This window comes from Anser cygnoides, chromosome Z (genome assembly GCF_040182565.1).
Source record: "Anser cygnoides isolate HZ-2024a breed goose chromosome Z, Taihu_goose_T2T_genome, whole genome shotgun sequence".
NCBI lineage: Eukaryota > Metazoa > Chordata > Aves > Anseriformes > Anatidae > Anser > Anser cygnoides.
The window spans coordinates 11656049-11671782 of NC_089912.1; the positions used below are offsets into that span (position 1 = coordinate 11656049).

The 15734-nt window shown below is 43.6% G+C and overlaps 1 protein-coding gene across 3 annotated transcripts in view; it reads right to left on the bottom strand.

The window, feature by feature from the left end:
• Positions 1-2148: 2148 nt before the first annotated feature.
• The window catches only part of SVEP1 (sushi, von Willebrand factor type A, EGF and pentraxin domain containing 1), a 125596-nt gene continuing 112010 nt past the window's right edge, over positions 2149-15734 (bottom strand). For all 3 annotated transcript variants that reach the window (XM_048050550.2, XM_048050548.2, XM_048050549.2), the window contains 4 exons: positions 12233-12328; positions 9587-9682; positions 6799-6892; positions 2149-4756 (listed from right to left, as the gene is read on the bottom strand). In XM_048050550.2, coding sequence (XP_047906507.2) covers positions 4726-4756; positions 6799-6892; positions 9587-9682; positions 12233-12328 — 317 coding nt within the window. In that variant the 3' untranslated portion in view covers positions 2149-4725. The remainder of the gene's footprint in view (positions 4757-6798; positions 6893-9586; positions 9683-12232; positions 12329-15734) is intronic.

Genomic DNA, 15734 nt, shown 5'->3' on the forward strand with positions numbered 1-15734 from the left:
CCAGAAAACAGCAGGAGCCTCTTCAAAACAGAGGCCTGCCCTTACGCCTCCCTCCCCAGAGGCACATTTGTTTTATTTTATTTATTTCTTTGCTCAGGAAGCACCGACTCGTCATTCCCAACTTTAATTTCACGTCATTTCCCCCTTAATATGATCATCCTCCCTTTATGTAATTTGTTCCCACAGTTGCTCGCAGCACCTCCCTGCTCATTACCAGCAGGATTAATTAACGAGCTGCTTATCCCTTACCCCAGATTGTTAACCCAGCTATTTAATAAAATCCAACCAGACACCCGGCCTCGCAATACCTGACTGGGCTCCTGCACCCCGCGCCAGGCGCCGGGCAGACATCTCTCCTGCACGGGCAGCAGGCACGGGTGTTCCTATTTCTTGTAATCCCGCAGTGACTCAGCCTGCTTTCAACTGCAGGGCACGCTAAGCACCCTTCGTGTCTCCCTGGCGGGGCCCTACACTTGCAGCACAGCAGTTTTGTTGAGGTTTCTGTCCCTGCTGCGCTGTGCGGCCCCTCGTTTTGCCCTCCTTGCTCTTGGCCATGTGCCCGGATGCTGGGATGGATCTGAACTGGTGCTGGTCTGGGCTGGCCCACGCTGCCATAGCGTCGTGGTTTTGGGAGACAGGGGACACCAGGACAGAAGTGAGGTGCACACACAAGCTGCCCTGATTTTGCTGCGTCCCTTCATGTGGGTGTCCCCACCACCAAGAACAGTGTCACAGAATGGCTCAGGTTGGAAGGGACCTCAAAGATCACCTTGTTCCAACCCCCTGCCATGGGCAGGGATGCCAAGCCACGAGGAGAGCAGTTGAGGTGGTAAGGTCGTGTTCCTTCCCGTGCTTTTAACCAGTCGCCAAAAAAGCGATCTCAAGTCTATAGCTGAGACCGTGGGCTCCCCCACGGGAAGACACTCCTTGTCTGAAGGCATTTACGCTCCCCTCAGGGCTCTGCAGGGAGGCCTGCCCTTAATAATGACGACAATCGTGCTTAAATCTCACCTGCTTTTATCTGCAGTGCTTTGGTGGAGAACAAAAGGGTTGTCTTTCCCATGAAAGGGGAAGATGAAGCGACCTGCTGGTGGTGTCACAGCACGATACCAGCAGGGAGGAACCAGGTGTCCCCTCCACCAGGCCACACGTGCAGGGTGAGGCGGTCACCCTGGTCCATCCCCAGACTATCTGGCACCCAAGATCCATGTCCATCACCCCGTGAAGAGCAGTGTCTTTTATACGGAGATACAAGCGTCAGCAGCTCCCTCCAGCTTTTCAGCTTGTTTGACTTTCAGGGCAGGGCGAGAGCCCCGCTCTCACCGCTCTTCCTTTTAGTTAGGGCTGTGCTCTGTAATTCTGCAGCTTGAGAGCCCACGTGCAAGGGCAGCCCAGCTGTTCCGACGCGGGATTATTAGCAGTATTTGGAGGATTAATGTTGTTTGTAGATTTGCCTCTTTCCTATCAGATGCACATCAAATTTCAGGGCTTCCTTAGCAGCACTCTCTGTAACCTTGTGCCACCTTCTGGGCTGGTGGGTTACGGGAAGGCTTTGAAACTGCTTTTGGCACTCTGAAATCTCCTCTTGCTACACCCATGTATCAAAGCACGGAAAGGCTTAGTAACGTTACCTGAAAAAAACCCACACCCTAAATCTTTTCACTGCGATGTCATACACACTCCTTGTGTGGAGGTGTGGTATTGGAGTTACAGTTTTCTTTCTGTTATCGTACACTTTTCACCTCGATCATCTCTTAGTATAGAGGTCTCCATGGCTTTAAAAATTCCACTGCCAGTGCAGAATGAAACAAGTTGAACCTCCATCTGGAGTCAGCAGTGAGTGGAGCAGGTTTTAAAGCATCTGTTTGTGCCAAGGATAAGCTCAGCCCCTACGGGTTTTGAAATGCACTCTAATGGCAGAGGGGATCTGAAAAATTACGGGGATCTGAAAAATTACGTGCTAACTGCATTTTAATCTGAGGATCTGGGATAATCCAGCACACGTATCTAAGATTACTGGCAATTATTTCATCTTTTCCCCCGAGTAGAGCTCCGTTTTCATAATACTCATGATCCTCCATCAGGCTCAAAAGGGTAGCTAGACATTGTTGTTGCTAGGTGCTACGAAAAAATGCAATATTGCCTCCGTATGGGTACTAAACAGGGTGCAACTTTATTTACAGTGTAAAGTGCATCACACAGAAGTCGTTTAACACACACAACAAGCAGTGACATAAATGACAATACAGCACAGAACGGGGAAGGGAAAATATTCCAGCGAGTATCAAAGCATCATCAACAGCACTAATATAACAGCCTATAGTTTCAGCTACTCTGTCCTACCACCACATCAGCTTATGAAACGTATTGACTGAGTATATCCCCAAACTCCATGTACTAGTCACTAGTGTGAAGCTGCAGTGCTAAAAGCCAACCCTCGGCCCCAGAAGTCTCCAGCGATGTCCCGCCAGCTCTGAGCACCTTCCTAACCACAGCTGTCTTGCTCTGGAGATCACCAGGGCAGTGAGGGCACGTACCAGAGAAGCACACTGAAAACGGGACCATTTACTTTTTAAAACATGAGAGTGACATAAATAAAGATCTGCTTTTCTGGCTGATGCACTCTTTCCCTTGACGTATCCCACGTTGCTCACTGCAGCGCATCATCCACGGTTTACAGCAGCAAGAAGGTCAAGGAAAAAAAGCGCCTACACGTGGTGGCGACTATGTGATGAAGCGTGGGTATTACTTATTAAACACCACCTTGAACCAAAGTTGTAAACACTGATGGCTGTCAAGTTGGGAGCCAGAAGATTGTGGCTATGTGTTATCCATGACAAACAGAAGCTCACAGGAGCTGAAACAACAACTCTTCAGCTGGTTGCAGCTCCTACCAGGAAGGAACCTGCAGTCAAATTTGGCTCGTCCCTTAACAACTACTATTCCTTACCTATTTGCTTTTCTTCCAGCTGGCTGAAAGCTCTTCATGGCTCACAACTTCACTTGTTTCTTCTGGGGTTTTCGCATGTTCACTTGTTTTGGTCTTGGGCTTGTTTGGTCATAACAGCCATCAGTTATGTGTCAGTATTTTCTAGTGGCCTAGTCCCATAGCTATCAGCTCATTTTTGGGTCATATCACATTTCTCTCGTGCATTCATAAAAGGAAGGTAAATTTATAAAGGGGGAAAGGGTGGGGCAGGGTGTGCACACTCATAATCCAGAGGGTAACTAAGCAGTAATGTTGCAGAGAACAAAATTTATTCCTCCTTCTTTTGTAGTGTTGGCTGCCAGTCATGCTTTTTTATTATTACTGGGGAAAATGGAGCTTCTGATAAATGGTTCTCAGGTTCTCACTCTAACATCTTCTTTCATAGGTCAGACTTTTTGCTATCTGATGATATAATTAGCAAAACATTTGACCTCAACACATGTGTGTGATTTTCACCTTACAATTTCACCACACCGCTTAACCGTAGGTAAGCCTTGGCATCTCGGTTCATTAGAGCATGACTTAATGACGGCACTCAAGTATGCGTTGCTCTCACATGCAATGGGATCGGCAGTGTGCAAAAGAGAAATCTGACAGCACGTGAGCTCTCAGTATTTCTTTCCCTGCCAGGCATTTCTGCCCGCGTGTGTGTTCAAGAGAGGCCTTTTCCAGTTCTCTGAGGGTTCTGCGTTACGCAAATACCACCTTTCTGTACGCAAATAGCAAAGTTTCGCCTGTAAACACTACTGTGCCTTCTCTCCCTACTCCAGGGCTAGTCAGGACTCAAAACCTGTGCATCAAAAGCCTTCACTTGGCAGGCAGCTGCTAGACATGTGCTGCGTAATTTACACAGGAAAGGGGTGCTGGTTGCAGGCAAGTGGTGGTGAGTCCCATGCCAAGTGGGAAGCATCGGTTTCAGCGGTCTGACCGCTGCCCACTGCTGCACCCTGGATTATCCAGCCCTAAGAATGAAACCTGAGCTGCCTGTAAATCAAAAAGCCTCAGAGGCTGTTGTTGCCTAGACAGTGTCTGTCTTTCTCCAAACGAAATGATGTTCTCTCATCTCTTTTACATTTTTGACCATTTTACCAATAAATCTCAGGTAAAATCCATGTCAATGCCTTCCATTAAGTCACTTTCCAAGGACGCTAGTGTCACATAATGAACATTACAGAATGTTCTTATGTCTACCAGAAACTCTGGTTACAATATGGGCTTTATCAGATGTACTTCTAATTTACATCAGCGTGTGTTCAGAAACAGGCCCGACGCGAAGTTCAGCTGCTTGGTTAGCCTTACGTAACTATTCTTTACTATTGGATTGCTGGATTTCAATGTGCCTTGGCAGATGATAAGCAGAATTGCCACATTATTCTGTTTAATCACGGTTGGCAGTATAGTAAGTTTTAATTAGCTTACTGTGTGTAAGAAATGGGAGGGACCATTCACCATACACAACTGCTTCCTCAGTGGACAGGAGGAATCTTTGCCTTTGTATGTGTATGTGTGTATGGTGTGTGTGTAGCAGCATATATTTGATAATACTTTTGTAAATGGAAAATACAGAGGATTTCTTTTAAAATGGAGTGTATAGAAAAAATATATCACAAAAAAAATACAAAACAAGGGAGCTGGGGGGAAGGGAAGCAATGGATGTGATTTACACTGCATTAAATTCCAAGCCCTGGTACCTAGGTTGAAGAAAGGTTTCTGAGTGTAAAACTGCAGCTCTGCTGTTAAAAGGGATAGAATCCAGCCTTCCGTTTCCTGTGTCAAAACAAAACAAACAAAATAAAATCAGTGCTGTGGTGAGCATACAGAGGAAGATCAACAGCGAGGCATGTGGTGAAGGTGTCTGAAACTGCACCAGGGATTAGAGGGCCATAGCTCAAGGCAGTACATAGAGAGGGAAAGGGAGGGAGATGATGTCTAATGTAAACCATGACTCATCACGGACTGGTTTGGAGCTCATCTAGTCCTGGATGCTGATAAAAGCTTCTGGCCCTTTCAACTTCCCATTATAAATCACACCTAGTTAACCCGCAACAGCGAATCTTTGCTATCATGGCACTTACTCCTGTTCTGCCTGTATAGTTTTTAAGTCCTCAGCACAGTATCATACCCAGTAAAGAGCCACCGGGGGCGAGGCCAATGTTTAACAAAATACAGAACAGATCCGACTGCCTGTTTCTGTCATCTTCCCTCAGCCCCTCCAGTTCTGTGTGGAAAGTTTCCTCTCAAACAACCCTTGAAGGGATGAGCTATTGGACCACAAGCCTACAGGGCCAATCGTCCACCTTCTCTCGGGTTTCACAATGCTGCTTGTAGCTGTGGACCTGCACAAAAAAAACAAAAAACCAAAAAAACCAAACCAACCAAACAAAAAAAAACCAACCACCCCACAAAAAAAACAACAACCAGACAACAATAAAAAACCAAACCAAACCAAACCAAAACCAAACAAATAATACACACACACAAAAAAAATAATAACAAGAGCAGTCCAGTTTGGTAACAGCCTGAAACTCTCAGAGGGTTATTCTCAGCGATAAACTCTAGAATTTTTGGCTGATAAATCCAGCGGATTTGGGCTCCCCTGCTTCATATTCTAAATGGAAATATGATCAGACTTTAGATCTGTAACTTTCAGCCTAAAGCCAAATACTGTTTGTTGGCAGTAAATTTAAGCTGCTTCACTTATATATATATATATATATATAAGCACAAATGAAAACTATTCATTTTGGACAACATAATTTCTGAAGCAGGTACCTCTTCTGGAGCTTTAAGATGAATGGTACATCAGAGAGACAGGCTGTCATGGCTGGTGAGGAGTTGAGGTACAAATATTTTTGCCAGTATGTGTTTTATGGCCCTCATTAATCTTCCATGTGGGGAGCAGGAGAACTCACGCTGCACGTTGTGTTATTGTATCTGATTCCTGACCACAACAACATCCTTACAATTCCACCTGCCTTCCATCTTCAGGGCCGTAAATGGCTCTTAATGGCAGCGTGGAACAAAGCAGCTTTCCAAAGGCAGCTGGGTCCTGCTCAGACTCCCCTGGAAGCCAAATGCCCGAACTTCACAAATCATCTTTAAAAAACAAAGCTGCAATTAAGGCTTTTAGATGCTGCCTTGCATTGCGATGGCAATTGCTGATTTGAAAACCTCCGCTACTGGCCCTGTTAGACATGAATCAGCAAACCAAAGCACAAGCACAGGTAAAATTCTGCAAAAGAGAGCATACGTGAACAAGATCTAAGGCCAGTCCTTGTGGCTCCTGGCACAGGGATGGCACTGGCAGGCAATCTGAACTGGGACTTGACTCGAAGTCACTGTGTTTTATTCTAAATAATGACACCACCCAACACTAAGTGTAAGAAGAATTATCATTTACAACGCCTGTTGCATAGCCCTAGTCTGCAACTTGGACGCAGCTGAGGTATACAGAGTTCAAACTGAATGCTTGCTGAGAGTAGGCAACCCGGCTTTCCTGAAGAACATCCTGTATTACATCAGAGCAAACACCTCCACTTACAGCATTACAATAAGGCTAAACCTTGCAGGTTTGCCTGCTTGCTCACACATAAATGTGCCATTTCCTGTGATTTCCATACGTTTGGCAACCACGTGGCAGAGCAGTCTCTAAGGTCTTTCCAGACTGCCCATAAACGGTGAGTTGTCCAGTTACCACTGATTTACAGGACCTAGAGATGCTCTTCTGCTAAATTAATTGCAGTCTTCAAAGTTACTGCTCAGTAGGAGCCAAACAGCATAGCCATGGGAGAGCACTCAGCAACACTTACCTAGAGCAATCATGTCCAGTCCATGATGAGGGGCAATAACATCGATTTGGTCGTATGCACTTCCCACCGTTTAAACAAGGCGACTGGCAAACAGCTGCATACAAATGTACACACACATTGTGTTAGTGAGAATACCAAATCGAAGCTGTTAAGGAACGGCACACTGAAAATCCAGCCTGCATTGTTCTGTTACAAACAGACTGCACTCAAAGCTACAACAGTAAATGTCAGCTTCGGGCTTCTTGTAAAAGATGATTTGCTTTGGAAAGGGCAGTCTTAGAGGCTCATCTCTGCTGAATGTGATTTGAACCTCTCCACTAATTCTTTTGTCTGCTGCACTATATGACCTGCATTGAAGAGCCAGTACATGTTTTTATGTTGCCTTAAAAATTCTGTTCTTTTTGCCCCAGATTGAGGCAGAAAAGGAATGCAAGTGGGAACAGGAGGAGGGATTAGAAAAGAAAAGTCATAAGATCAACAGAAAAATAGGCCTCATTTCTAGGAAGAAAACGTAGATGTTTATTTGACAGGAATGTGATGGCTGAACAGCAGCCAGGACAAGCAGAAACCAGATGTGGTAAAAAGTCCAGAAAGAGGTAGAACAAACAGGGAATTAAAGGTCAAGAAGCCATTTACACATCAACAGCAGGCAAGGAGTAAGAGTTCACACAATGGCACCTGTATGGAGACAAAGAAAGTAAGCAGAGAATGACAGCAAGTTCGTAAAAGGCACTGGATATCCCTAAGATGTGTGACTAGGGGGTATGGGGCATCTGAATTAGGGAACAAGCACAAGCCTTCCTCATATGATAGTGCTGGGAAACAGCAGCACCTGCTTTTGTGTGACAGCCAAACCTAAGGATATCAGGCAGCCAAACAGAGAAAGTGAAAGCTTCGAGGCTTCCTATCAGTTTTGAGACTAGGAGATAAAGCACCACACAATTTACAGAACAGATTCAGAGATTCACTTAATGAGCTCCTTCCTACACAAACATTTCTAACACCGGGTTGCTGAAAAGCATGAAGTCTTTCAAGCAGATAACAACATATTAAGAGGATAGACTTAAAGACACCAGGGAAGAGAAACTTTGGGTAGTACTTTTGCCAGTAATATGCATCACTGGAAACACTGATTAGAATAGAATTACAGGAAATGGAAATGAGTAATCCCAGGAATGTGTAAAGGAGATGGAAATAGTCTACTTGACTCCTCTGGGCCAAAACACAACAAACAATGGCAGGAGGTTATAAAGAGAGACCATCCCTGTGCAATTAAGTGTGCCAGGCTTCTCATATTGAAAATGACTTCAGATTCTGGAATGAAGAATATGAATGAAACATCTTCACCTCTCACTTCATTTACCTAATTATTCCTGTGAGACCAGCAGTTAATCCAGATATTTCCCATTTCACTTTGCTCTGTTATGGTAAAACGTCACAACCAGGAAGTGAAACAAGAATTGGTGTAGTAACTTCATAAATGGTGCTTGTGTACTTTGTTGAATGGATTTTGGCACAGATGGAGTTGTCCACCAGATTTTTTCCTTGAGCTACTGAGAAGCAAGTCAGCCTGAACAGATTTGAATTGCTGGCCCAGAACTAAAAAAGCCATCTGTTCTTCCAAACACCTATGTTGTTACAGCTGCAAAGTTTCCAAAATACTTGAGGAAATACGGCATTACGTGCTAGGCTAGTGTCCCTTCAAAAAACAGCAGTTCTGAGTTATATTGGTTACTCTGAAATTTTGAACATGAACATTCATTAACAACAGCATGCATTCTTCTTGGAGTTCACCCAATTAACCACTTGAAAGACCTGCAGGAAGGCAAAGCCCAGCTTTCATGTTAAGGCCCTGTTAGCGCTCAGTTAAGGTGCACCTGAACAACAAAAATACAGTGAGCAAACTCTATAATAATTTAAAAAAGTAGTTAACATTTATTAATGATTGAGATTCAGTAATGATTGAAAGACATTTCAATGATCACTCTGTCTCTATGAGTTTTATTGGCTATTTCTACAGGGACAAGTTTTTAAAAAGCTGCCTTTTGTTCAGACTTGTGGAGCCAAGTATGCCAAACCTTGGTTCAAATATTACCTGTAATTGCAAATCAGCTTCACCTAACACAAACTGACTTGCCAGGACACAGGTCTGGCACCTAGAATCGCTCCCCTGACTACCCTGGTGTGCTACATGCCATTGAAACTCAGTTAGGTGCAAGCAACAGATCCACTCTGCACATTATGTTTGTTCACAGAACTTAGGTGATACCTAAGCGATCCATGAAACCATTAAACTCAACCATCCTTAAATACATCCTTGCTTTGCTCTGCCATCTCTTATTATCTTTGCACTTAGGCACCAAGTGGGAATCCCCCACACCAGACAGCTATGTGGTGAGAAACCTCAGCAAAACCTGCAACTTGCTTCTGAGTCCAGTGGTGAAATACGTACAGTAATGAGTGAGTACATAAACAATGTCCTGGCTCTTCTGTGAAGCTCATATACTATCCTCTCGCTACTGTACTTCTTTTTGCAGACAGCCCTCTTCTGAATGCTGTTTGTCCTTTCTGGGACTAAATTTCTCTGAGGATTGTTAAGATGCATCATGGACTACTCTGAAAATAGTCTGCAGCTGAGGACAGCAAATGCTCAGGGAATATTATTTTAGGACTGGGTTTTCCTGTGAGAAGCCTGTGAGTTGCTAAAGAGTCCTTAGTAAACTGTGCTATGTATTGACAGCAGAGTCACAAAAAATTAGAAAAAAAATGCAGGTAAAAGGCGTTTTACCTGTATGGCACCGTGATCCAGTCCATCCAGCGGGGCAGTCACACTGGTAAGGAGCCACACAGCGACCTCCATTGAGACACGGCAGAATGCATATTGCTAAGGAGAAGGGAAGATAACCAGTAAGAATAATAATCTCTGCAAGTGCAGAGGAAGGTGTGTAAGAAAAGAACTTACGTTTATTTAGAAACTCTACTCTCGAGGTGTTTGTATGCAGCATCAGAGAAGTTGAGCATAATCAACCCACAAGGCATGAGCAGCAACTACCACTGGCTTGGTGGGCACAGAAGAGAAGGAATGGTGACAGACAACGCACAGACTGAAGCAATTTCTAGAGTCCTCGAGATGCCTGTAGGCTCTGTGCTCACTGGAAAGGAGCTAGGCCTGTTTGCTTGTTTCTCACCTGTAATACCCATAGACAATGCCCACCTCTGCAATGGTGGTTAGCAAAAAATCAGTTCACGCTTTAATCACATGTAACTGGAGTATTTCTGGATTCCCTAGGGTTCCACAGTGCAACATCCAAAACAAGGGAACTACACGCTGCTCGTAGGAAAGCCCTGGTCTGGACCAGGGAAAACATGCTGGGACAGGTGACACCACAAGCCTCGCAGTGAGAGACAGCTCCAGCAGTACAAGGCATTTTGGGTGCAACGGGCTGACTGTGGCTGTAAGCTTTGGGGAACAAAGACACCAAAGCACTGCTGCGTCATACCAAGTAGTAGATGGCCCATGACCAATCAACCTATGCTGTGCCAATGAGGACATCTGCAAAATGTTGCAATGTGCAAACTGTTTGTGATTTATGTACTTTTGTACATAAAGGTGTATGTACATAAAAGATTTAAATACCTTTCAGTACTTGAAGGGGACTTACAAAAGAGATGGGGCGCAACTCTTTGCTCAATCAGGTAATGACAGGATGAGGGAAAATGGTTTTAAACTAAAAGAGGAGAGATTTAGATTAGAGGTTAGGAGGAAATTCTTCAGTCAGAGAGTGGTAAGGCAGTGACACAGGCTGCTCAGAGAGGTTGGGGGTGCCCCATCCCTGGAGGTGCTCAAGGCCAGGCTGGATGGGGCTTTGGGCAGCCTGGTCTGGTGGGAGGTGTCCCTGCCCATGGAAGGGCAGTAGAACTGGGTGATCTTTGAGGTGCCTTCCAATCCAGGCCATTCTGTGATTTCTATGATTCTATGATTTAAGAACCTTCATAAAATAACCATCTCTACTACCCTAACTGAATGGAGTACTTGTGTGAACACGCTCTCACAGGAGCAAGAGTTGAGCTGGGCCTTGAATTTGGACCCATGTGAGGCACTTCTAAGGGAGTTTTGTTCTGGGAGGATGGACGGGGGCTGCAGAGGGCTGATGGACGCAGTTTCTTCCTCTTCTGCTGCATAGTAGAGATCAAGCTGAGCAGGTACAGTCAGCTTGGGTAAGAAAGGAATGGTGAAATTCTGGGAGTTCACGGGACTAATATATATCACCAAGATTTACTCTTGTCTATATCATTAAATGAGTAGTGCTCTGCATGTTTTTCAACATGGTCAGGCCTTTCTCAGAAAGATGTACCTGTCTTATTATCTGTGAAATGTACCATGAGGTAGGAAGCGACTGAATTATATCAAAACTCTGTGGCCTCACCTGGGGCCTGGCCCTGACAGATCAGTGCTCACTGCTAGCACTCGAAAAGCCCTTTGACTTCCAGAACAGGCCCTCAGCACCAAAGACTAAACCTATCTTTTCTGTTCACTGCTGTACCTTGCTTGACAAGCAATACTGCAGAATTAAGGTGGCATTAACCAATTGTGGAAAGCCTTTTCTCCTCATTACCTATGCCAAAGTAAAGAAAAAAAATAAAAGAGGGCTATTGCCTGTGTCTGCCTGAACTGTAATCTAACTAGTCAGCTGTCTGTTCATTTTCCCCATAAAGGAAAACAGGGTCAGAACTGGGATGACAGATCAAAATGTCTAGGGGCACAGAATTTGTCTTCTGGTTCTGAAGAATGCATTAGGTATCGTTACTAATGTTAAGGTAAGGAAATCAGTTGTGGCATTCCCAACACAATTCTGCCAGCCACAGGGCTCAACCCCCCTCCTGCTGAAAATGTCCAACATACAGGGCCGAGTTTGCATGCTTGGCTACGGTGGTACTGCCAGCATGAAGGGCATGACCTCGCCAACCCTTTGTGTTAAGAGCACTGCCAAAGAAACGGGAAATATGGCAAAACCTGGCATCTCCAATGCCACCCAGCGAAGTTCTGACAGACCCAGAAGTCAGATTTGGCTGTTCCCAACCAGAAGAGATCCAGTTCTCTAATTACACAGCGGCCCAGGCCAGGAAAAGCCAGTCTAGCGTTTGTAGGGCAGTGGAACACAGGTCACAAAGGAAAGGATGGAAAGGTGCCACAGCTGTATTATCTGAGCAGCTATTACTATCACAGCTGTATTATCTTTTTATTGGTGTTAGAGGACGGCCATTTGTCTAGAAACAATCAATTGCTTAGTCATTTCTAGTCTAATTTGTCATGCAGAACGAAGTTACGATTTTTATGTTTTTGGCTCTTATGCCTTTAATTTTCCCACTCAGCAGTAAATTCACTTGTCTCACCTACAACATTCTTAAAAATTACTCTATGGATGATACATACGCTCTTCACAGAGACGACCCATCCAGCCATCTGGACACGAGCAGGCATTTGGTCGCTCACAGACTCCACCATTCTGACACGGGAACCGACAGACAGCTGAAAACAGAACAATTTCATGACCATCTCAAGAAGGTTAATTAGAAAATCAGTAATTCAGAATCTTAGACAGATTTTTGCAGTTGTAAGGTTTCACGCAGGACAAACAGACACAGTAAAGTTCAGAAGCTTAACTTGGTTTTGATTTCAAGGGCGACATCATTTTCTAGCTGTGTGCATGTGACTAGGTATGGTAAGCGAGAGCACAGAGGGAAGCATACATAATACTTTCCTCATTATTTACAGTGCACCATTAAAACAACCCATTAATGTCCTTGAACAATGGCAAGAATGAAAAATAATATGTTTTTAGAATGGTCTGGTAAATTATCTGGACAATGCTTCAAGGCTAATACTGTGCTTTACTTGTCTCCCCCCCAGAAAAAAACTATTACCCATTTTTTTTCCTCTTCTTGATAAAATCAAGCTTCCTTCTAACCTTGGTATGAAGCACCAAGATAATGCTGTCTGGCACAACGCAAGGTTTGTCGAAAGTGAGATAAAACACTGCGGTTGCACACGGAATTTTTATTGCACTATCATCCAGAGTAATGAGGAGTGCCCTACAAAGGGTGCAACAGTGGCACAGCAAAGTGTTTACCTGTGGAACCAAAAGCATGATTATAAACCTCATTCAGCATTCATGCTGACTGCTTTTCTGTGGCTCACATACCTGCTAATAAATACTTGATCATACAAGTGATGAATTTGAAGCGGGCTCTAACACACCACCCCAGTAAGTTGCCTGAACTCAACAGGCTTTGGACTTCATCATCTTTTGTACAACATTGCACTGTATCTTGGCTAATATTTCCAGGAAAACCAGGACTACTTTACAAAACTGGGTGGCAAGCTAAGTACAAACACATTAGACTTAAAGATCATTGGAGCAAGTACAATCCCTCTCATGTTCATGTACACGCCATATACATAAGATCAAAAAATGTGGCTTCTAGATGGTACTACAGAACAAATAAGTAATCAGACAAACTTCTAATTAGTGGTAGTTATGAACACAGAGTAACCTCAGAAAACTCAGTCTGAACTGTTAATTGCATCCTATCTTCAATTAGTTACTAGCTGAGCAAAATAAGGCTGTTTAGCCTTTGAAAGTATTTCAGATCTTTTTCAAATGCTAGTATTAACTACAAGCAGTGGTTTAGCACACTGGTTCAGACCTGACTTCCACACTGGAAAGAACGCAAATCTTGCACTGACAGAGCAGAACTTGAGTCACTCTTGCAACTAAACCATGCCAAGCTGCAAGTTACAGCTTGGAGTCCATTGAAAGCCTTAGCTGAAGCTTTAGCTTTTTTAAAAACTCAAGAACTTTCCCATCAAATGTCATCTGATAATGAGATTGGGAAGAGACCTTATGCCCTGACAGGTTCACAGAAGTTGCAATATTTTCAGAGGTATTTGGAACGATCTTTGTTGTAAAGATATCTAAGAACATACAGACAGCTTGTCTCTAGGTGTTGACTGAAGTGGAACAGTGTGCCAAATAGATTTCTTCTGTGCAATGAAAAATTATGAAAGTTGAATCAAAAAACATTTGAAGTTTTGAAGGTGTCTGTGATCCAGACCACTGAAAAGATGTTCCATGAAAGTATAATAGGATATTAAGTAAAGGGCTGGTATATAAATTAAAAGCCAATTTAAATTCAAGGCCGCCCCCCATGTGGTTTCTGCAATTTATTCTCTCTCATGCTGCTGATGGAGAAGATGTGTACATTTCATGAGTTGCAGAAGTTGCTTTGGATTCAGGATCTCAGTCAGAGGTATGCTTCTATTGGATTTTTGCCCAGGACCCCTGTTTGTGAAACTCTGAAGAATTAGTAAGTACCATCCCTAGGTGTGCTCTTGTTATACACCAGTTTACAAAGGGAGAGGCTCTATGTGTCTGTAGCTGTAGGGATTATTATTCACTCAGCAGACAAAAGTAGAGAAAGGCTTGGAGCAAGAAATTAAGTTGGGATCTCGTTCTCTTTTTCTACTTCTGTGAAAGCAAGCAGGAGAAATGCAGTCCTGATCTACTGAAAAAAAAATGGGAATCATTAATTGCAACTTCAGTTTCTGGTAGCACATCTCACATCCACAGTATCAGTCTTAATCTTTGAGACTCCACACTTTATAAATCCATGCTGATAATTATTTCCAACCATTACACTGCTGCAAGACCAATTTGGGTAAGAAGAGGTAAAAAAGAGATTTAATTTCTGTCAAAAAACTTTTATGTGGTAGCAAGTGAACAGTTTCCTGATGCCTCTGCTGCCCCTCAGAATGCTCGTCTGCTAGCTGGGTACCAACCTTTTGGTTAGCTGCTCCATGCCAGAAGACCTCTCCCAGCCAACAAGACGTGGGCAGAAAGCAAATACCTGACACAGATTTTAGAGCATTTCAGAGAGGAGAGAGAGGAGTTCAACAAGCTGTGTGAATCTGTGAAGTCTGATGAGTTCCACTGGTGTTTATGTTTGTCAGATCCAGCCTAATACTTCTCACCCCTGAAACTCAGATCGGAATCTGGCCTGCAATCACTAGCTCGTAGTGATTCAGCCAAGTGCAGCTGTGGTTACAGCTCTTCCACAGAAGCCAACAAAGTCTGCTTTTTAATTACAATATTTACGTTAACTAACCTGTTCAACCGGGCCAGTATGTTTCAGGCAGGCTCAGGACATATTAATAATCAGCTCACAGAGCCAAAGAGAAGAAATGCAGGATGAATCATTGCAAACAGTGCTTTCATGTTGCTTCTGATGTACACCACAAAGGCTTGGGTCCTGTAGGCCTTTTGTTAGGCAAATCCCCCAAATGAATTATAAAGCAGTTCTGAAAGAGTATTTTGACATGTGTCATGAAAACACATCAGTCCCCTCAGAAGCATCTTTGGTCCTTTTTAGTTTCCCTTTTAGGTGAAAGGAGGAGGGAAATTGTTATTTTTCTCCCTTAATATACCAAAAGGCAAGTTTTTCCACTTCGTTTAGTTGCACTACCCTAATCATCTGTCCACCTCATCACTTTGTATTTCAAAATAATCCCAACACTTATTCCTCTGAATAGTCCCATGAATTCAGTGGTATTGGAAACAGGATGTTTAACAGTTTTTTGCATATCATCCCTTTCAGTTTGTTAGCCAACAATGGCAAGAACCTCTTTTAGCAGAAGACTACAGCCCTTGGCATAAGGTAGTGTTCTGTGTAACTAAAAACTAGTAAATAAGAATAAAAACTAAAACTGATGATATTAAGGAGGCAGCTGAAGAATGCACAGTGTTACAGTCTGGAGATAACATAAAAAGAAATTGCTAATAAACACGTAGCTTAGGTAGAGTAGCTATTGTGCTGAGATCCCCTGAATTCTGTAGCCTCCACAGTTCAGAAGAAAATAATAAAATCCTCAGTAAGCT